This window comes from Callospermophilus lateralis, chromosome 2, assembly GCF_048772815.1.
Source record: "Callospermophilus lateralis isolate mCalLat2 chromosome 2, mCalLat2.hap1, whole genome shotgun sequence".
Taxonomy (NCBI): Eukaryota; Metazoa; Chordata; class Mammalia; order Rodentia; family Sciuridae; genus Callospermophilus; species Callospermophilus lateralis.
In genome coordinates, this window is record NC_135306.1 from 48327750 (window position 1) to 48349819 (window position 22070).

A 22070-nucleotide genomic window follows, 5' to 3' on the forward strand; every position below is an offset into this window, starting at 1 on the left:
TTTAAAATATAATTTTGAGTTTCCAGCCCCACCTCTTCTCATCTGGAGAAGAATCTAAAGTTTGGGTCTGTCATCTGAGCTATGGTTTCAGTGTCTCCCTCCCTCACTCCAAGTCCCTTTCTGCTAGAAGAGCATTTCACAGGCAATTCCTGATCATCCTCTTAAGTAACCACATTATTCAAACTTCTTTAAACTTCCCAAAGTCTTCCCCAATGGATTTTTCCACAAGCTGTCAGTTGGCCATTTCTGCATTTTTTGAAATCCCTTTACATTTGTCTTCTTGTGTCTTACTCCTGAATCAAGGCAGAGTAAATCTTCCAACTCATTATTCAAAGAGACAGTAAGAATATTCTCTTATCTAGGCTTGGTGGTGCATAACTTCAATCCCAGTGACTCAGGAGGCTAAGGAAGGAGGAGATGACAAGTTCAAGACCAGTCTCAGCAACTTAGTGAGGCCCTAAGCAATTTGGTAAGTTATAAGTTGTCTCAAAATAAAAAAAATTAAAAGAACTTGAGTCGGGGCTCCATGGTAAAGCATTGGGTTCAATCCCTCCTTCCCAAAACAGAATTTTCTCTTCACTATAAAGTCATGCTAGATGATCTACTATGAATAAAATTGCAAAACTAGCCACTTAGATTTTTCTTGATTTTCCTATAGTTCCGTATCCAATAGGTATGCTCTCCTGCCTCCTAACATCACACACCAATGGGACTGAAGGGCCAGGAGACTCTGGAAGGCTGAGCAGGCTGGAATGAAGGGTAGCACTCTGACCCTTTCTCCCACACACTTCTTCTTTGCCAAAAAGACACTATCTGCATGGGGACAGGAGTCTTTTCCCTCTCTGAGATGGAAAATCAAGGAAATGGACTCTTCCAGTATTGGGGTCACTTCCTCGCAGGAGAACAGCCTATATTAGCTCTGGGGAAAAAGCTTCTTTCCAGGACACAGAATTGTACATAGAACAGAAGTTTGATTGCCAGACTTGGACTCTCTCCATCCATCTTGGCCAAGTAGGTGCTGTCTTCTTCTGTCATTATTTTAATAGCTTCCAGAATGAAATGAATCATACTTTCTCTTTCTTTTTTGTCACAGTTACTGTTACATCATTATAATGACTACTCTCCTTTAATTCTAAAAGTATTAACCAGGAGGAACTAAAACTTCTCTTGGAAGTTTCTGGAAAACCTAATGCTTTCATACAATCATTGCTTTCAGTTGATGGCTGCATACAATTGTAGAGAAAATTTATAGTCAGAAACCATAATAGAACAGGAAGCAGATGTATACTGGGGCAGGTTAATGAAAAATGAAGGAAGATATCACAGTAGGTTTTTGTCTTTGTTTTGTTTTTGTGGTTTTGCTTGCTTTTTTGTTTTATACCAGGAATTCAACCCAGGGACACTTAACCATTGAGCCACATCCCAGCTCTTTTACTTTTTGATTTTGAGGCAGTGTATCACTAAGTTGCTTAGGGCCTCGCTAGGTTGCTAAGGATGGTTTTGAATTTGCCATCCTCCTGCCTCAGGCTGGAGAGCCTCCGGGATTACAGGCATGCACCACCACACCAGGCCACACTGGAGATTTCTGAATCAGAGAGGAAAGAAACAATTATGATATGACAGTGACAAGATAGGATCCACGGAAGTAAGGAGAAAGGGAGTGTGTCACAGTACTCACAATCCACAAATGAAATGTTTATAAACACATATACATATATGTATATTATGATGATATTTTAAAATAATTGTATACTATGTACTGTTTATTATTCATAAACACACACACACACATGAATGAAAAGCTATGATCTGCAGCATGGATGGAACTGGAGATCATCATGTAAAATGCAATGACTCAGGACAGGAAGACAAGTGCCACAGGATGTTACATGTGAAATAGAGAGAAGCTGATGTCATAGGAGCTGAGAGTGGAATGGTGCTTACCGGAGGCCTGAGAGAGTGGAAGGTAGGAGAAGATGAAAAAGGCTGATCAACACTTGCCACAAAACAAGTGGAAAGGGGCAAGGAGCTGGTGGGCAAATGCAGGACATGGCGACTGTACAGAGTACGAACCTCCTGGGCATTTGAAAAAGCTGGAGGGAGGGATCTTGAGATGTTCACAACAGAGACATGATAAATGTTCAAGAAGATGAGTGTGTTTAACCTGATTAAAACATTGCACCAGACATAATATGGTATCCCACTAAAATGCACAACTTTTGTATTTTTATGTACTACCTGTTGTGAGTATTAGAAGCATCACTACAGGGGAAAATAGGTGGGACTGGCATAATTAGTGAGAGATGAAGAATATCTAAATAGGATTCCCATTGGAATAGATGGAGAGATGAGTAAGAGAAATCCTGTTACCTTTTCCCTCAACTGGGGTATGATTTTCATGCTTCTCTTTAATAATATCCACATTTTGTTGATTTTCTGTTAACCTCAACTTGCCTAAAAGTATCATGGCTAAGCTGATGGGAAAATGCAAAGATAATGATGTGAATGAAAGGAAATCAACCTAGAAAACAGCATTTAGAACTAAAATTTTCATTGCTATTTACAATAAAAGGGAAGAAAGTGAAAATAAATATTTACACAACTGCCAGGCACACTGATGCACGCCTGTAGTCTCAGGCACTCAGGAGGCTGAAGCAGGAGGATCACAAGTTCAAAGCCATCGTCAGCCAAAGCAAGGTACTAAGCAACTCAGTGAGACCCTGTGTCTAAACAAATAGGGCTGGGGATGTTGCTCAGTGGCTGAGTGCCCCTGATTTAAACACCCAGTACCAAAAAAGAAGAGAAAGAAAAAAAAGGAAACATTTACCCAACCCCTCATCCACCTGCAAGAATTTAATTTAAAAATTGAAGAATTTACAAATGAAGAATGCAAATTAAACTGATTAAATATAAAGAAAATGTTTTATTAATCATACTTTAAAGGTATACATAATAATACATAAACAAAATAAATTAAATTTTATAAATAGTTAAATAAATAAATATTTAAATAAATAAATAGATGACATCTGCAGCGATGTAAGGGACTAGTGCCTGTAGATTTGAAAGCAATATTGCCTAAACTGCTGAAAACATCTGACAGATTGCTTGAATTCTTGTCACAGTTACAGCAAGAATGAGTCTTTGAAGTTCCAGAACTTGTGGGAGTGTGGTAAGGTGTGTTCATCAGCGAGAAGCATTTCCCTGCTGGACCAGGTCTCATTCCATGCTCCTTAGTCTTCCATACAAGTTGGCTGATGAAGAGAAGGATTTCATGATTCCTGCTCTGACCACCTCCCAGGCACAAGGCAGGTATTTCTTCTCCTTCAGGTAGACGGTGATCCTGTGGAAGTATTTCCTCACAGCCCTCAGGGGAGCCTCTTCTACGTGTGCCTGCTTGGACACACAGGCTTTCAGGTCATCCAGCTGCTGATAGAGACCAGTGAGGAAGGTGTCCAGGAGGGTCTTGTCCAAAGCAGCAAAGGCCTCCTGGGTGCTGAGGAGGCTCAAGATCTGCTGGGTCATCTCATGGAGGATAGTAACAATTTAAGCCTTCTGCACCTGCTCACCCTCCAACAGCTTCTGGGGGAAGGCAAAGTCCTTTCTATAGTTCATGCAGGAGAAAGTGGGAATTCTCATTTTTTGTAGGAGTGTCAGAGCCCCCTCCGCATTTTTCTCAGGAGTTTCAAAACCCAGGTTGTGTATTTGAGGCAGGTCACAGCCCAGAGAGCAGGTGTTCTTGCAGCTGAACACCACCAGGGCCAGCAGGAAAGCCAAGGGAAAGGCCATTGGGGATCTTGCAGATGCTGCTGGGCTGCTTGAGATGGGTGATCTTGCACCTTTGCCTCTAGGTTCTCTTAAGTCCTTGACTTGTTCCTATGTCTTAAATAGTAACTAATATGCTTTCATTTTTCTGAATGTCACCAGTACTTTCTACTTGTGTTTTTGCTTCCCTTTATGCATTCACTACATATGCTTAGAGCAAAGTTTCCCAATCATTTTTTTATTATTGATTCCCCTTCCCTGTCCCCAGACCCTTTTTTAGAATTATTTTCCCAATTGAAACTCCTATTTTTTTATTTGGGGGTAGGGGTTACTGGGGATTGAACCCTGAGGCACTTTTACACTGAGTCACATCCCCAGCCCTTTTTATTTTTATTTTGAGACAGGACCTTTTAAGTTGCTATGGCTTCCTTTAGTTTCTGAGGCTGTCCTCAAACTTGAGATCCTCTTGTCTCTGCCTGGGGAAGTCACTTGCATTAAAGGTGTGCACATTCATGCTCAGCCTATTAAATTTTAATAACAGATATACTGTGTATGTATTTATATACACAATGGATATGTCTATTTTGTAAGTAAAAGTGTTAAATTTAAACATTGTATTCAATACAGAGTTCAAAATGTCTAAAACAAACTCAGTTAAAAATTAGGCTGAAAAGCTTTTGGCATTGAACTTAACTGTTCAAATAAATTTACTTAGTGACTTTAATGAAACTAACTTACTTATAGAAATCATATGTATCAAATTTATGTTTGATAAAAACTTGGCCAGTTTTGAACATTAACCTGACTTTGAGAAGCAACTTCTTTTACAGAGTCATTGATAGTAGGAACCTTAAGGAATGTCATCTTTTCTCATGACATTCAATTTTGTGGAATGACACTTTGGGACAGAATTATTTTTCTAAAGTGCATACTTCAAGGAAATGTTTTTTTTTTTTTTTTACTACTTAAATTAGTTTAGTACACACAGTGTAAAAATGAAGACCGGACTTTCAAAGAACTTGTCTTCTTTTTCCACAAGTTATCTAGCTATGATGCCTTATCCTCCATCTTTGCATGTAGGTATCACATATGCATAAACACACACCAAGTACATATGGATGGAAATGATCTTTTTCTGCTTGTTTTTGGTCTGTGAAATCATCCTCATGTGATTCACCACACTTTCTCCCTTTCTAGTGCAGTGGAATATATTCCAGCACCCCAGTAACATTTTGGAGTTACATGATCTTGGGCAAAGCCACCAATGGGATGACACTCAAGTCCTTGAATCACTGTTGGAAATGGTCCAATCACATTGTCACCTGACTGGAATTCCTACACCCAGCTCTTTTATGAAAGCAAGGTAACTTTGTATTATGATCTAGTTACTGACAGTTCTTGCTTGTCTTTTAAGAAACTAGCATCAACTTAACTGAGGAATGTAGTTCAAAAATACCATCTCCAGGAATCTTTCCTTTGGAAAAAAAAACAAATTTCAAACATTGGAAACTGCAAATCGTCCTCAAGAATTTCAACAGAAAGACACAAATTTAAAATCATAACATTATTTATTTAAGAAAATAAACCATACGTTTCTTTCTAAAAGTTATTGGTCAATTTTAAACGCCTCATGCACAACAGATTTTTAAAATAATCTCATTATTTTGGCTTTATATATTTTTCATCTGTTGCAAAACTGAGGCGAGATAGTGTTTAGGGGTTCATAAAACACTTGTGTAATTGTTTAGAGGGAGCGGTAAGTATAAATTTTCTTTTTATTTGTTGACTTGACTTTGATGATTGCTAATGAGGGAAAAGGACAATTCTGTTTCCCCTCAGACAACCTCCTAGGCACAGGAGTTGTATTTCTTTCCCTTCAGATAGCAAGTGATTCTCTGGAAATACTTTCGGACTGCAAATCCCTAATGGAGACACAAAGCTTTTTCTATGTGTGTCAACTTCAGTTAATCCAGACTGAGATGAAGCCTATTGATCGAGAAGGACCTTATCTCCAGCAGCACGGTTGACCATCCTGCTGAAGAGAAGGAACATCTGCTGGAGCATCATATGGTAGAGACAGGTGGCTTCTGTCTTCTGGATTTGGGTAATCTTCCCTGTTTTCCAAGGAAAATGAAAGTCAGCTGTGTTGGTCAGGCATTTCTGAGAGGGAGTGCTTTTCAGCCGTCTTAATCAGAAAGATTTCCTTGTTTTCCAGGTCACAGTTCAAAGGCATGCCCCAGCCAAGAGAGCAGGCAGTGTGGAAGCAGCGCATCATCACTCCTGCTATTAGCTGAAAGATCTGGACCACTCTGAGATTCAGTGGTTCAGCCTGCATCTGAGGGGCCAGCGGACACTGCTACACTGTGAGTCTGCTCAAGAGGTGGCCTCAGGCTCTTCAGAAGATGAAAGAAATCACTAAAGTTTAAAAAAGCAAGGACCAAAACTTTTACCTTTTGCATAATCATTTAAGTAGAAAGTCTTTGACAAAAAGAATTTAAGCCAAAACCCCTGAAGTTGGGCTCTGCAGTTGGAGACAAGCATCCTAGCTGGTTATGTCAACTTTGAACAACAGTGAACCTCCTTATCCTTGGTGAGGTAGAAACTGCCTGAGCTTTTCTTGGTTAGCCACTACACAATCTAAACTACTTTTTTTGGTGAAGAATTCGTTTATTCAAGGAGTGGAGGACTCGAGATGGTATAGGTTGTAATCACACAGATTGTGTGTTTAGAGTACCCTGTAGGCACTACGGGGAGAATCAGAAAAGTGTAGACAGTCAAGGGGTACCGGAAGTGACCAGAATTGAGACCCTTTTAGGAGAGTTGGAGACATGGTCTTCTCTGGAGCCGGAGCAGGGAGTGTTCAGTGCCCCTCTATGGATGTTTTTAGTATTTTCCGGCAGTTAAGTTTTCAATATGATGGCACTGAAGGAGTTGGAAAAGTGAGGCATGTTAAAACTCACAACATTATTTTGAGTTAAAAGCTTTTTATTTATACTAAATAAGAATTTCATATCATTTTACTTTCCTAAAGTTATAAGAGGCAAAGTCAATGATATTTCAGGATGATCATTTTTTCAATTGAGATAATGAAGTTTAATATATGATAGAAGAGTATATCATACATTTGATATTATATTTTGTTTATTCTTAAAATATATTAATATATCCCTATAATATACAGTATGAGTTTAAATAACATAAATTTATACAATTGAATGTATGTCATGTATTACGTATATGAAATAACATATATATTATATTTTTATGTTATAAAAACATACATAGCATTGTATATAAAATATGTATAGTATATGTTATTTATATATACATTATAAAACACTCATTCAATACATATATTTATATCATATAAGTATATATTTTAATATATTATGTGTATTATATATGAATACTATATTATTTATCTAATTATGAAGCATGATATACAGTATGCTTTATATAAAATGAGCATCTAAATTATAAAAATTTATGTTCGTGTAATATTCAAATAGACTTATATTTTATATTTATTGATATACATTTAATAATATCAATATATTATGTTTTATAGAAAATATATATTCATGTTATTTAATATGTATGTTAATAGCATATTTTATAAAATACAAATATGTATTTCATACATTACATATTACAGGTGCTTGAATATGTGTCCTTATATAATAATCTAATAAATATATGTAATAATTTATAAATATTTATATATGAAATACATAGTGTATATTTATCATTTAATTTATATTGATATTATTTAATATATGTGTCACTATTCATTTATATAATATATATTTAAACTTTTATTTTAGTTGTACAGTCCAAGTTTAACCTAATTAAGCAAAGAGAATTTTCAACTGCAGCTCCAATACATTCTCAGGTGCCTACACTTTGTCTCCCTTGAAATGCAAACTCTAGGACAAGGGATTGTCTTCTGGACTGGAAGGAGCAGAGAAGTTTCCACTTCTAAGAAATGCCTGGCTCAGAGGGAGGGAGACTACACTACACTGGTGGTCCTTTCCTGGAACCAACATCAACAAGTTGAAACTGGCTATTCTTATCAATAGCAAGATAAATGAAACAATGGCATTCCTCATGTTCAGTTAGTATCAAACCAGATTTGGTGACTTTTTTTAAAGATATGAGTAAAAAACAGAATCATTAAGAAAACAAAAGGTTTATTCTCTTTATATATAAAGATAGTTAAATATTGATATACAGATATATGGAAAATAAATATACAAAATAATATGAATACATATTAATTAATTAAATATATATGATATACATACATCTCTATATTACATATATGAGATACATAAAATACATATTTACACTAAAAATCTATACATCTATATAAAAATAAATATATGTTCATATAAAATATATAATGTATTTACATTATATATATATATGTATATATACATATATATATAGGTATCTCCCATTTACAAAAGAAAAAGAGAAACACAGGGAGTCCATAAGTAACAAAACCATTGTTGCAACATAGACCAGCCTACTCAGAGTCTTTGGCTCTTACAAGCTGTATGGGGAGCGGATTTCTAGACTGATCAATGATTTCCCAGTGATCCTGTCTAAGTAATGGTAAAGTATTTTTCTTCATCTTCCATTTGACTCCTTCAGTGAATAGCCCATTTGCTAAAGCCAAAGGTTACCTTAGTACTAAAGTAGGCCCAGTTTACTTACACATCAGTCTTATTTTTTTTTTCATTGAGTCTTCACAGGCTTAATGATCTTTGTAAAACTCTTTGATTAGTCCAGCATTATATTCATGTATCCCGCATTTACAAAAGAAAACTAGAAACACAGGGAGTCCATAAATAGCAAAACCATGTTGGAACATAGATCAACCATATTCATATATGACTGAAATCCTACATACTCCCATCCACTTATTCAAATATATTTAAAACCTTATGGACTAAGGCCTTAATTTTCACAGACAAAGTGCAAGCCTGAATCGTGGTCAGGCTAGAAGCATGAGCCAAATCAGAACTATACCAGTGACCTCAGGCTCAGAGCTCAGGGAGCTCACATCTGGAAGGGCACTCTGAAGGCACTGGAGGTGTGGCCTGAGATGACTAAGGCTCTGAGTCATCTGACTTGCCAGCTGGTAGGTACCTGTTAGTTTTAGCCTTCTGGGTTACCTGACTGACAAGTGAAGAAAAATTATGGTGATACTAGGTAAAACACTAAGGAAGACTTTATTCAGACATATTGGGACAGGCATCAAGACTGTCACAAAGAGGAGAGAGACAGGGTCTCAATTCCCAATGCATCAAAGACAGCCTGACATTTGTAGCCAACCAGTAGAATGGGTGCAGCGGATGGAAAATTGCTAATCGAAGACATCAGGGGTGAGGGGATCTTTACCAAACCAACTTAACAGAACTCTTGTAAAGGCAGGCCTCTTTTCCAGATATGAAGTATGAGACACAAGACATTGGATCAGATATCAAGGGTGCCAATACCAAGAGATAGGAGAGTCTCATAAACCTAAATTACCAGGATTTTTATGACATCTGGACTAGGCAGAGCAAACACTGGGCCACAAAACCTCCAAAGAGTACTCAGATCACCTGACTGAAGTTTGCTCAAAGAGAATCTTTGACAGAACATTAAGAGTTAAGGAATAAGAGTCACAACTCTCTGCTGAACCATTTTATGGGATTTAGATTTTTACTTTAAAAGTGAGAATTTACCAAACTGTTTTAATAAGATATAGTTTTTAAATTCAATCAGTACTACTATGAATCTTGGAAGCTTTTTCTTTAAACTTTTATTTTGAAACAGTGTTAGACTTATGGAGCTTCAAAGTTCCTCCCTTCTCTTTTGCCTAGCTTCTCCTAATGTCAACAACTTACATTACCATGGTACAACTACTAGAAACTAAGACAATGACATTGGAGCAAGACATTAACAAAACTTCATTCAGAGTTTCTCAAGTTCCCCCACTGATGTCTTGTAATGTCCCAAGAATCAATCCAGCGTCCCACACTACATTCTGTCTGTCTCTGTACTGCCCTGCAGTCCCTAATACATACTCAGTCTTCCTGGCTTTTATGACCTTGAGACTTGGAAGGATTCTGGTCACTTATTTGGTAGAAATCACCAGTTCCGATGAGTGCAGTGTTTTCTTGTAATTAAACTGGATGCTTAGGGGAGGAGCACGTAGCAGTGATATGCTCTCACATCAAGGGATGACTTGGGGATATGTCTCAGTGTCTCATTACTGCTGATGTTAAACTTAATCACTTGGTTAAGGTGGTCTCTGCCAGGTTCCTCCATTCTCCACTCTGTGGTTGCTAGATTTCCTTTTCTATGTGTTAGAGAAATGTCACCAGTATCAGCTCCCATTCAAAGGGAGGGAAATTAAAGTCCACCATTAGAGAGAGGAACATCCAAGACCATGTGCATTCTCATGTCATCATCAATAGACTGGCAGAAAGGAATCCTAAATTCTTATCTTCTCCCCTGGTATTGGTTATCCCCTGGATCACAATGACCATCTGCCTGCAGGCTCATACACCATCCTGTCTCCCAGGCTCCATAGAAATGTCATCTACTAGCTTTTCCTCCACGTAATTGTTTGTACTTAAAGCCTCCTGTTGAAAGAAAACCTGTTGTCCTTACATTACTCTGTAGCATTTCAAGTACATCAAATTAGTATAGCTTTTATTTTTCCTTTCTTGTAAGACTAACACCTCCAAAACAGCAAGTTTTCTCCAGGTTGTGTCACCAGATTGTACTGTGTTCTAATCCCTACACCTCTTACAAACTCCTTATATTTTTGGTTCTCCTTATTAGGTGGACTAGATGTAGTTGCAGGTAGGTGAATCACATCCTCTCTCTGCATTGGAAATGTGGGTGGGCTGGACAGCTCAGTGTTCACTGGGTCTCACAGCCCAAATACACCCCATGACTCGAATCTTGCCTCCAGGCTCCCAAATGCTTTTGAATATATAGCAAATCTAGGATTTGAAGCAATATATGGTTACAGAGATTTTCAAGGAGGGGTTACATTATGAAGTTAATGGTATAACTCTTTCATATTATATAAACATCAAATAGAATGTGAATATAAAGAAAAATTACATGAACTAAGCAGTAAGCAAAGAAAGGTAGAGGTCATCATGTTTGAAAGATGTTAAGCACTCAAAGACAGCCAGGTTTATTAAAAAAAAAAAAAAAAAAAAAAAAAAAGTCAAGGTGACTGTACTCCTGAACAAATTGCCTTGTCACAAATGGTGGAGAAGGAAAGAAAACGAAGGGACCGAAATTACTTCTCAAATAAACCAAAACCCTCCAGCTCATCAACAGGAAAGAAGCAATGGAAAGTTGTAGTTTCATCTTACAGAGAAACTCAAGAGACCCCAACTGAAACAATGCTCCCTCCTTCCACCTGAGCTGTTCACAATCACATCAGGATTCACTTATCCATCAGTGCCATGCAGATTGCCTGAATCCTTCCTGGTCCTACCCAAATAGACTCCATAGAGTCAGCTGGCAGCTGTGTCCTCTGAAGTCCTTTACTCTACTTTGTGCTCTGATAGCCAATTCAAAGCAGGACTAACAGAAGCTCAATCCTTACTCAGAGTGAGAGTGAGAATTTTCTGCTGGTTGGAAAGTCAAGGAAAGGACCTGATTGTAGAAAGGAATTTGTAAAATTGGCAAATTACTCTTAAAAAATCTGGGAATAGAACCAATATTTGACCCAGCTATCCCTCTCCTCGGTCTATACTCAAAGGATTTAAAATCAGCGTACTACAGGGTCACAGCCACATTAATGTTTATAGAAGCACAATTCACAACAGCTAAACTGTGGAGCCAACCTACATGCCCTTCAGTGCATGAATGGATAAAAAAATGTGGCATATATACACAATGGAATTTTACTCAGCAATAAAAGAGAATAAAATCATGGCATTTGCAGGTAAATGGATGGCATTGGAGAAGATAATGTTAAATGAAGTTAGCCAATCCCCCCAAAAAAAACAAATGCCAAATGTTTTCTCTGATATAAGGGGACTGACTCATAGTGTGGTAGGAAGGGGGAGCATGGGAGGAATAGATGGATTCTAGATAGGGCAGAGGGGTGGGAGGGAAAAGGAGGGGGCAGGGGATTAGCAAGGATGGTGGAATGTGATGGGCATCATTATCCAAAGTACAGTTATGAAGACACAAATTGATGCCAACATACTTTTTATGCAACCAGAGAAATGAAAAGTTGCACTGTATGTGTGTAATAAGAATTGTAATGCATCCTGCTGTCATTTATTTAAAAAAAAAAACAATTTAAAAAACAAAAAAAGAAGAAGGAGCTAAGACACCAGCCAACAGATTTTCCTTGAAATTCCTTGCAGCTCCATACCAGATGGGTAGCTCTCTTACCTCCAGCTTGCAGATGCTGGAGGTAGGGATGGATCAGGAGGGTCTGGACCGCTGAGCAGGCTGGAAGGAAGGGACACATTATGAACCTTTCTCCCCATGGACCTGTCCATTTCTCAAGGAACACCAATTGCCTAAAAATGGGAGTATTTTCCCTCTCTACGAGACAAACTCTAGGATTGTAGGTTCATTCCTGTATCAGAGTCAGTTCTTTCCAGCATAGAGTTTTTTGTTTGTTGTTTAGCTCTTGGAAAACAAACAATGTCAGTGGAGACAGGCTGCTTAAAACCAACCAAGCCAGCTCTCCAGAATTTGATATCCTCATCCCTTAAAAAAAGAAAGAAAGAAAGATTCAGTAGGAGACTGGGGAATATAGCTCAGTTGGTAGAGACGTTGCCTCACATGCACAAGGCCCTGGTTCAATCCCCAGCAACAAAAAGTAAAAATTAAAAAAAAAAAAAAAGATACAGAATGATATCCTCCTCCCTAGTGACCAGCAGATGGCGATCGTCCTCTCTGTTTCCTTTCAACTTCAGCTACTGTGACATCTTTATAATAGGAACCTTCCCTCCTTTCCAAAATATTCATAACAAGTGAACTAGAACTACTCATAGGAGTTTCTGACAAACAAAGAACTTTCACTCAACTTTTGCTCTCAAATGTTCTTTTTTTCCACATTTTTATTGATGCATTATAGTTGTACATATTTATGGGATTTGTAGTTGCATATTCACACATGTACACAAGGAGGAGGTTGGGGAATACCAACTCCAGGAAGAGGGGGAGGAGGAGGTATTCCCACTCCAGGAAGAGGAGGGGGAGGGGGTATTCCCATTCCAGGAAGTGGTGGGGGAGGAGGTATACCAGGAAGAGGAGGGGGAGGGGGTATTCCCATTCCAGGAAGTGGTGGGGGAGGAGGTATATCAGGAAGAGGAGGGGGAGGGGGTATTCCCATTCCAGGAAGTGGTGGGGGAGGAGGTATTCCCACTCCAGGGAGGGGAGGAGGTGGAGGTATTCCAGAAAGAGAAGGGGGAAGAGGTATTCCCATTCCAGAAAGAGGAAGAGGGGGAGGTATTCCTATTCCAGGAAGAGGAGGAGGGGGTGGTATTCCCACTCCAGGGAGAGGAGGAGGAGGGGGTATTCCCACTCCAGGAAGAGGGGGAGGAGGAAGTATTCCAGGAAGAGGAGGGGGTATTCCCACTCTGGGGAGAGGGGGAGGAGGAGGTATTCCCATATCAGGTAGAGGAGGGGGGGGAGGTATTCCCACTCCAGGAAGAGAAGGAGCAGGAGTGGGTGGCAGCATTTCAGTACCAGGCAGAGGGGGAGGTAGGGGAACTGCTACACTGGGCAGAGGAGGCACTGTCACATCAGGGAGAGGGGAAGGTGATGGAGTTGCCATGCCCAGGCTAGGCATGGAGGTAGAGGATTCTGTGCAAGGCAGAGGTGGTGGGGATGGAATATTACAGCTGTTTCCAAAGGAGGAGAAAACAGAGTGTTCATGGCTGGTTTCAAACTCAGTATGAAAAGGAGGATGGGACAACTGTGACCCAGGCTGCCCCTGACTATCAGAACATGGAAGGGATGAAGGTGGTAGAGGCTGTGATACACTCGGCGTGGACTGATGGGCCTCAAGCTGTACTGATATTCGCCTTGGAGACACAATCAAAGAAATCTCAGAACAAAATTTTGTCTGAGGTCCAGAAGGTGATGTTGGAACAGCTGACTCTCCACTTTCAGCCCCAGGTGGGCATGGAGGACCTTCTGGCAGTGCCTTCACAGATGGTAGTGTTAGTATCCCACCCTCCTCTGTTGGGGAAGTCTGTATAGATTTTGCCTCTAAAATCTTTTGAGGTTGCATATCCTTTCCTACTAATCTTAAAGTTTCCAGGCAGACATCTTCTGAGGATGTCACTCCATTCTCAGCCCCTTGATGGCTGCTGGCCACCTCGGTGTCCAGGACAGGGTACTGCTTTTCTACTTCAGCTATTTTGGTCCTCAGATCTTCGATGGTTTGTTCCAGTTGCTGAATTACATTTGCCTGTCTTTCAGACTTCATATCCAAAATGTCCTGCTGGGCAGCATCTGAACTTTTTTTCCAGAGTTTCCAAAATAGCAGATTGAGATTCTGTTTCAGCATCCTTGGGCCTGTGTTCTTCATCAGGAGGTCTGGACAGTGGCCACATAGCTGGGACTTGCCTGGGAAACAATAGGGCATCTGTACTTTTGAAGGGAAATGGATGGAAAGAAACCACAAAGGAAGACAAAAGGGCTCCTCCTTTTTCTTTCTTCACTTTAGTTACTAACTTCTCTTATCCACATCTCTCTTCTTCCTAGGATGATAATATTTCAGTTGAACTTCTTGGTTCATCCTTTTTGTGCTCATAAAGAAAATGTGGGGAGTTAAACCCAAATATGATGCAAAATAATATTAGCCTGCCATTTAATTTTTTTAAAAAAATGACTTCCAAACCTTTAAAAATTTGCTCATTCACTTTACATATTTTTCTGAGCAAAGGGCTCTTCCTGTCTCTGACTTACTTTCACTTCATCTTGAGGTTAGAAGTCCAATATCCAAGAAAAGGGAAAACCAAAAGTCACGAACCATTTTTTCCAAAAATTTACAATACATAATTTTTCTTTATCTGGTAAATATTCCTAGAAGTTAGTCATTGCAGCTGAGAAATGAAAGCAAAGGAAAATAGATGGAAGCCTGAATGTGATGAAAAGGAAAGTGGCTCCCAGATAGCATGATGCACAGAGCTCTTTTCTCCTCTTATTCAACTGCCACCTTCTCCATTTCTGCTCATTAATTCTATATACCACCTCTCAATAGGGTCACAATTTCCATCAATTATCTGGCTTAGTGAAGGTTTTAGTCCAGAGAGCAGATTACTGACATTCAACATGGTACCTATGTATACAAGAAAAAATAATTGTTGTAATTAAATATATGATTTAAAATTAAGGCAATATTAAACATTAGTAGGAATTGTCTGAGCACCAATGCATGAAATCTGTTTGGACACAAATAGATATCAAAGAGTGAAAAATGTCTAGGAAAAACAACCTATGCTGTTTGTGAGATCACAACTTACGTTTTTCTCTCTGTCTCAGAATACACAGTCAGAATTATTTATGATATTTGATTATTAACTGCTTTCTGTTCTTCCTCTTAGATATATGATAAAGTGGTTTCTGCTGATTACTGCTACCCAACAAGCTACCACTAAGATCACATATGTTCTCCACTTTACCTAAATGAACATAGATGTTAAATTCCATCACTTCCAAAAATGCATCAATTCATATTGTAAGCAAATTTATTTCTTAAAATACATACTGATACAGCCATTTTCTCTTTCATTCTTGTAATAGCAAGGTCTTCCACCTCTGGACTTTAAGAAAATATCCCATATGTTGAATGAATTCAGACCAATCTGAGAAGATCACTTGATATTGGTTCAAGAAAAAAGGCAGAGAGTTTTTTTTCTTGGGAACTGTATCTTCTACCCAAGGCATTGCTATGCACAAAACCACATATAACTTGGGAGAAATTCATCTATTTTTTAAAATAAAATTGTTATACATGTATTGAGAATGACTTTTTCAATAAAAATCTAAATACCAACATAAAAAAATAAGAACAAAGTTAAATATCTCAGACTGATCATTGACCAAAATTTATATACCTTTGCATTCATTTTGAAAGCAATCATTGTTAAGTTTGTGCTTCAGTTGAGGTTAAGAAGGGGATTCCAAGATGTCAGGCCAGTGGGAGGCAGCATCCTGAGTCACACCTGACCCAGATCTCACCTAGTTGGAATACTGCATCTCAGAGAGTGCAAGAGCACCCCTAGACAGCTGATTTATGCAGAAATCACCAACGCTGTGACACACACACCCCCCACACACACACACAAACAGGGCTCAGAGCCTCAGCATTCCAGTAGGACTCCATAAATGACTTCACATTACATCTCAAAGCTCTGCAAGAAAAGAACAAATCAGCAGCAAAAGAAGTAGAAGGAAATAAATAATTAAAATTAGAGCTGAAATCAATGAAATCAAAACAAAATAAACAATTGAAAAAAAATGACAAAACAAAAAGTTGGTTTTTTGAAAAATTAAATAAAATTGACAGACCCTTAACTAAGCTAAAAGAGAGAAGGACAGAGAAAACTCAAAATACCAGCATAAGTGATGAAAACGGTAATATCACAACACTCACTACAAGAATACAGAGGATAATTAGAAATTGTTTTGAAAACTCATACTCCAATAAAATAGAAGACATGAAGGGCATCAACCAGTTTCTTAAGACATCCGATTTGCCCAGATTGAATCAGAAAGATACACACAATTTAAACAGACCAATATTAAGGGATGAAACAGAAGACACCAGCATAAGCTGACCAACCAAGAAAAACCCAGGACTGGATAGATACACAGCCGAGTTCCACAGGACCTTTAAAGAAGAACTAATACCAATACTCTACAATTTATTTCAGGAAATAGAAACAGAGGCAGCACTTCCAAACCCATTCTAGGAGGCCAATATCACCCTGATCCCAGTACCAGGCAAAGACATATCAAAGAAAGAAAACTTCAGACCAATATCTCTAATGAACATAGATGCAAAAATTCTCAATACAATCCTGGCAAAATGATGACAAAAACATATCCAAAAGATTGTGCACCATGATCAAGTGGGATTTATCCCAGGGATGCACGGTTGGTTCAACATACGGAATTCAATAAATGGAATTCATCACAGCAATAGACTCAAAGATAAGAATCATATGATCATCTCAATAGATGCAGAAAAGCATTGACAAAATACAGCACCTTTCCATGTTCCAAACACGAGAAAAACTAAGGATAACAGGAACATATCTCCACATCCTAAAGGCTATCTACAATAAGCCTCAGGCCAACATCATTCTCAATGTTGAAAAATTAAAGGCATTCCCTCTCAAAACCAGAAAAAGACAGGGATGCCATCTTTCACCACTTCTGTTTAACATAGTTCTTGAAACAGTGGCTAGACCAACTAGAAATTAAAGGGATATGTATAGGAAAAGAAGAACTAAAATTAACACTATTTGCTGACTACATGATTCTATACCTAGAAGATCTAAAATGCTCCACCAGGAAACTTCTAGAACTAGTAAATGAATTCAGCAAAGTGGCAGGATATAAAATCAACCCCCATAAATCCATGACATTTCTGTACATCAGCGACAAATCCGCTGAAAGTGAAACTAGGAAAAGCACCCCATTTATAACAGTCTCAAATAAAATTCTTAGGAATAAATTTAACAAAAGAGGTAAAGACCTCTGCAATGAAAACTACAACATGCTAAGGAAAGAAATTAAGAAGACCTTAGAATATGGAAAGATCTACCTTGTTCTTCGATAAGCAGAATTAATATTGTCCAAATGACCATACTACCAAAAGCACTGTAGAGATTTGATGTAATTCCAATCAAAATCCCAATGGCATTCCTCATAGAAAGGGAAAAAGCCATCATAAAATTAATCTGCAAAAACAAGAGACCCAGCATAGCCAAAGCAATCCTTAGCAAGAAGAATGAAGCTGGTGGCATTACCATTCCAGTTCTACAACTATACTACGAAGCAATAGTGACTAAAACCGCATGGTATTGGCACCAAAATAGATCTGTAGACCAATGGTACAGAATAGAGGACACAGAGTCTAACCCACATAACTTCAGTTATCTTATATTAGACAAAGGCGCCAAAAATATGCACTGGAGAAAAGATAGCCACTTCGAAAAATGGTGCTGGGAAAACTGGATATCCACATGTCACAAAATGAAATTAAAAATCTATCACTCACCATGCACAAAACTCAACTCAAAATGGATTGGGGACCTAGGGATTAAACCAGAGACTCTGCATCTAATAGAAGAAAACGTAGGCCATACTTCATCATGTGGGATTAGGCCCCGACTTCCATAAAAAGACCGCTATAGTGCAAGAATTAAAACCAAGATCAACAAATGGGATGGAATCAAACTAAAATATTTCTTTTCAAAAAAAAAAAAACAGTGAGGTGAACAGAGAACCTATATCCTGGGAGCAAATATTCACCCCTCACATATCGGATAGGGCACTAATCTCTAGGTATAGAAAGAATTCAAACAGAAAAGCTCCAAAAAAACAAAGAAACAAACAAACAAATCAACAAATCAATAAATGGGCCAAGGACCTGAACAGACACTTCTCACAAGAGGATATACAATCAATCAACAGATATACGAAAAAATTTTCATCATCTCTAGCAATTAGAGAAATGCAAATAAAAATACTCTAACATATCATCTCATTCCAGTCAGAATGTCAGCTATTATGAAGACAATAAGTGTTGGCAAGGATGTGGGGGAAAAGTTACTCTCATGCACTACTGGTGGGACAGCAAATTGGTGCAGCCAATGTGGGAAGCAGTATGGAGATTCCTTGGAAATCTGGGAATGGAACCACCATTTGACCCAGTTATCCCACTGCTTAGTCTATACCCAAAGGACTTAAAATAAACATACTACAGGGACAGAGCCACATGGATGTTTATAGCAGCACAATTCACAATAGCTAAACTGTGGAGCCAACCTAGAAGCCCCTCAGGGGAAGAATGTATAAAAAAATGGGGCACATATATACACTGCAATTTTACTCAGCAATAAAAGAGAATAAAGTCATGGCATTTGCAGGTAAATGAATGGCGTTGGAGAAGATAAGTCTAAATGAAGTTAGCCAATGCCAAGAAAACACAAGCCCAATGTTTTACCTGATATAAGGAGGCTGATGCATATTGGAGTCAGAAGGGGGAGCATGGGGGAAATAGATGAATTCTAGATAGGGCAGAGGGGTGGGAGGGAAAGGGAGGGGGCAGGGGATTAACAAGGATGGTGGTGGAATGTGATAGACATCATTATCCAAAGTACATGAATGAAGACAACAATTGGTGTCACATACTTTATATACAACCAGAGATATGAAAAGTTGTGCTGTATATGTGTAGTAAGCATTGTAATGCATTCCGCTGTTATTTATATTTTTAAAAAATCAGTAAAAAAAATCAACAACTTCCACAATGCATTTAGGAAGTTGTTTTCATGCTTGTCTTTCATCATATCAATACCTCCATTCATTTTCTCTTAATCTCAACTTGTCTAAAAGTGACACCACTAAGTTGACAGGAAAATGCAAAAAAATAAAGATGTACATGAAATGAGAACTCATCATAGAAATCATCATTTACAACTAAAATTTCAATTTTGCTTCTCAAGTCAAAATTAGGAAAGAATAAAAAAATGTATTTACCGCACCCCTCATCCATGTCCAAGAATATAAAGGAGTTTCAAAACTAAAGAAGTTTCTACAGTAAAATATGCAATGAAGAAAGAAAACTAAATTGATTGTATAAAAATGCTTTGTTTTATTAATCATACTCTAAATATACACATAGTATATGAACAAAATAAATTAAATCCTATGAATAGTTAATTAAATGAATATTTAAATAGATAAATACATCTGAAGCAATGTAAGGGACTGGTGCCTATAGAAACGCATCATTGACTGAAAACATACAAGGAGTGGAGTGAATTCTTGTAACAAGGAGGCATGGGAGTCTTTGAAATGGCAGAAGTTGTGGGAGTGCGGTAAGGTGTGTTCTTCAGTGAGAAGCATTTCCCTGCTGGACCAGGTCTCGTTCCATGCTCCTTAATCTTTCATATAACTTAGGTGAAGAAGAGAAGAATTTCAAGATTTCTGTTCGGACCATCTCCCAGGCACAAGGCAGGTATTCCTTCTCCTTCAGGTAGACAGTGATCCTGCGGAAGTATTTTCTAACAGTTATTCCGAGAGCTTTTTCCGGCCTCACCTGGTGGGTCACACAGGCTTCCAGGTCATCCAACTGCTGAAGGAGGCCACTGAGGAAGGTGTCCAGGAGGGTCTTGTTCCAAGCAGCAAACGCCTCCTGGGTGCCAAAAAGGCGCAAGATCTGGTGGGTCATCTCCTGGAGGGCAGCAACAGCTTGAGCCCTTGGCACCTTCTCACCCTCCAACAGCTTCTGGGGGAAGGCAAAGTCCTCTCTGTCGTCCAGGCAGGAGAAATCGGGAATTCTCCTCATTTTTTGCAGGAGACTCAGTGCCCCCTCCTCATTTTTCTCAGAAGTTTCAAGACCCAGGTTGTGTATCTGAAGCAGGTCACAGCCCAGAGAGCAGGTGGTCTTGCAGCTGAGCACCACTAGGGCCAGCAGGAAAGCCAAGGGCAAGGCCATTGGGGATCTTGCAGATGCTGCTGGGCTGTCTGAGATGGGTGATGCTCAGTCCTTGCTCCAGAGTCTCTGAAGACCTTGCTTTGTGTGGATACCTAAAAGAGAGAACACAATAGTGCGATTTTATGAATGCCAGTGCCTTCTGGTTTTGCTTTCCTTTATACATTCTCTACTTTGGTTTTCAGCAATGTTTCTAAACCATTCTAGTTTTCATTATTGCCTCCACTTCCAATGTTACCCTTACCTATCAGAGCCTTTTCACAAATTTGTTTCTTATTGAAAAATGTCATTAAATTTCACTTAGGATATTTATCCTTCATATCTGTATAGGTAGTGTATCTATATCTGTGTATATCAAAATTATGAACTTATGTTTTTATTCAATATAGAGTTATGAATGACAATATTTAGGCTAAATTACACTTTAAATTTTTTGAAATTTAAATGATCTTTATATCTGTATTTGTAATGACTTCATTCACTTTAAGTTAATTGTGATATGTCAAATTACAGTGACTATCAATTTTCAAAATATATTATAAAACTGAGAAAATCTGATCCTTCAATGCGATTATAAAACCTTTCTTAAAAGGATGAAATAATGTTCGATTGTTTTCTTTGCAATGAGTTTTAGAACTTTGCATCATATAAGAAAATTATTAAAATAATATGAAAAATAATTTTTAATCTGTACAGTAGCTCAATTTTGTTGTGTATTTTACAAAATCATTGACATGACTTTAACTCCTGTAAGACATTTGGAAGTATCTAAAGATAGGGCAGAAACAGCAAGTGAAACAATTAGAAATGGAGCCTGCGAGGGCTGGGGTTATGACTCAGTGGTAGAATGCTTGCCTAGCAGGTATGAGGCCCTGGGCTGGATCCTCAGCAGCACATAAAAATAAATAAAAAAAAAAAATAAAAATAAAACTATTGTGCCCAACTACAACCAAAAAGTAAATGTTTGGAAAAGAAATGGAGCCTGAGAATATGACTGAATGACTCCAATCTCATGATAAAACCTTAATCTGTTCCTGCTCAGATGTGGGGTTCAGACCTTGGATTAAAAAAAAAAAAACAGAAGGAAAGAAAAACAAAACTCAGAAAATATATTCCTAATTTCAAATCTTCAGTCAATAAAGTATTGTGCCATTTGAAATGCAAGTGTTTGTTGTGCTCACAAAGCTTCTAATATTTTGAACCCATCATATTTGTGAGAAAACTGTGGGTTAAAGAGTTTAAGTCGGTTGTGCTACATCACACAGAAATCCTGGCAGAAATCCTAGTAAAATTCTTCATCCTAATTGATGACTGATGACTAATTTTGTATTCTTGAATTTTAGATTTCTCTAATAATTGTTCAGTTCATTTATCTTCACATTATAAACAATACCCTGGCTCTAAGGATTTGCAAGGGAATATTTTTGTTTCCAGGAAGGGTAGAGTTTTGGAGTACCAGAAACCACTGTAGTGCCTAAGATTCATTCATACCTCCAAAGATTTTTTTGGAAATGTAGGTGATAGATCTGGACGACTTCAGTTTCAGTAATGCACTTTCCAGCCTCTGGGCGGCGCTTAGGCA

At 38.2% G+C, this 22070-nt stretch overlaps 1 protein-coding gene and 2 pseudogenes across 1 annotated transcript; all 3 read right to left on the reverse strand.

The window, feature by feature from the left end:
* Positions 1 to 3219: 3219 nt before the first annotated feature.
* Positions 3220 to 3789, reverse strand: LOC143390912 (interferon alpha-5-like; annotated as a pseudogene).
* A 9127-nt stretch (positions 3790 to 12916) lies between these two features.
* Positions 12917 to 15092, reverse strand: LOC143385995 (formin-2 pseudogene; annotated as a pseudogene).
* Positions 15093 to 19885: 4793 nt separating this feature from the next.
* LOC143386006 (interferon alpha-5-like) lies at positions 19886 to 20491 on the reverse strand. The gene has a single exon (XM_077108648.1). The coding sequence runs from the start codon at positions 20489 to 20491 to the stop codon at positions 19886 to 19888; it is 606 nt and encodes a 201-aa protein (XP_076964763.1).
* Positions 20492 to 22070: the final 1579 nt, after the last annotated feature.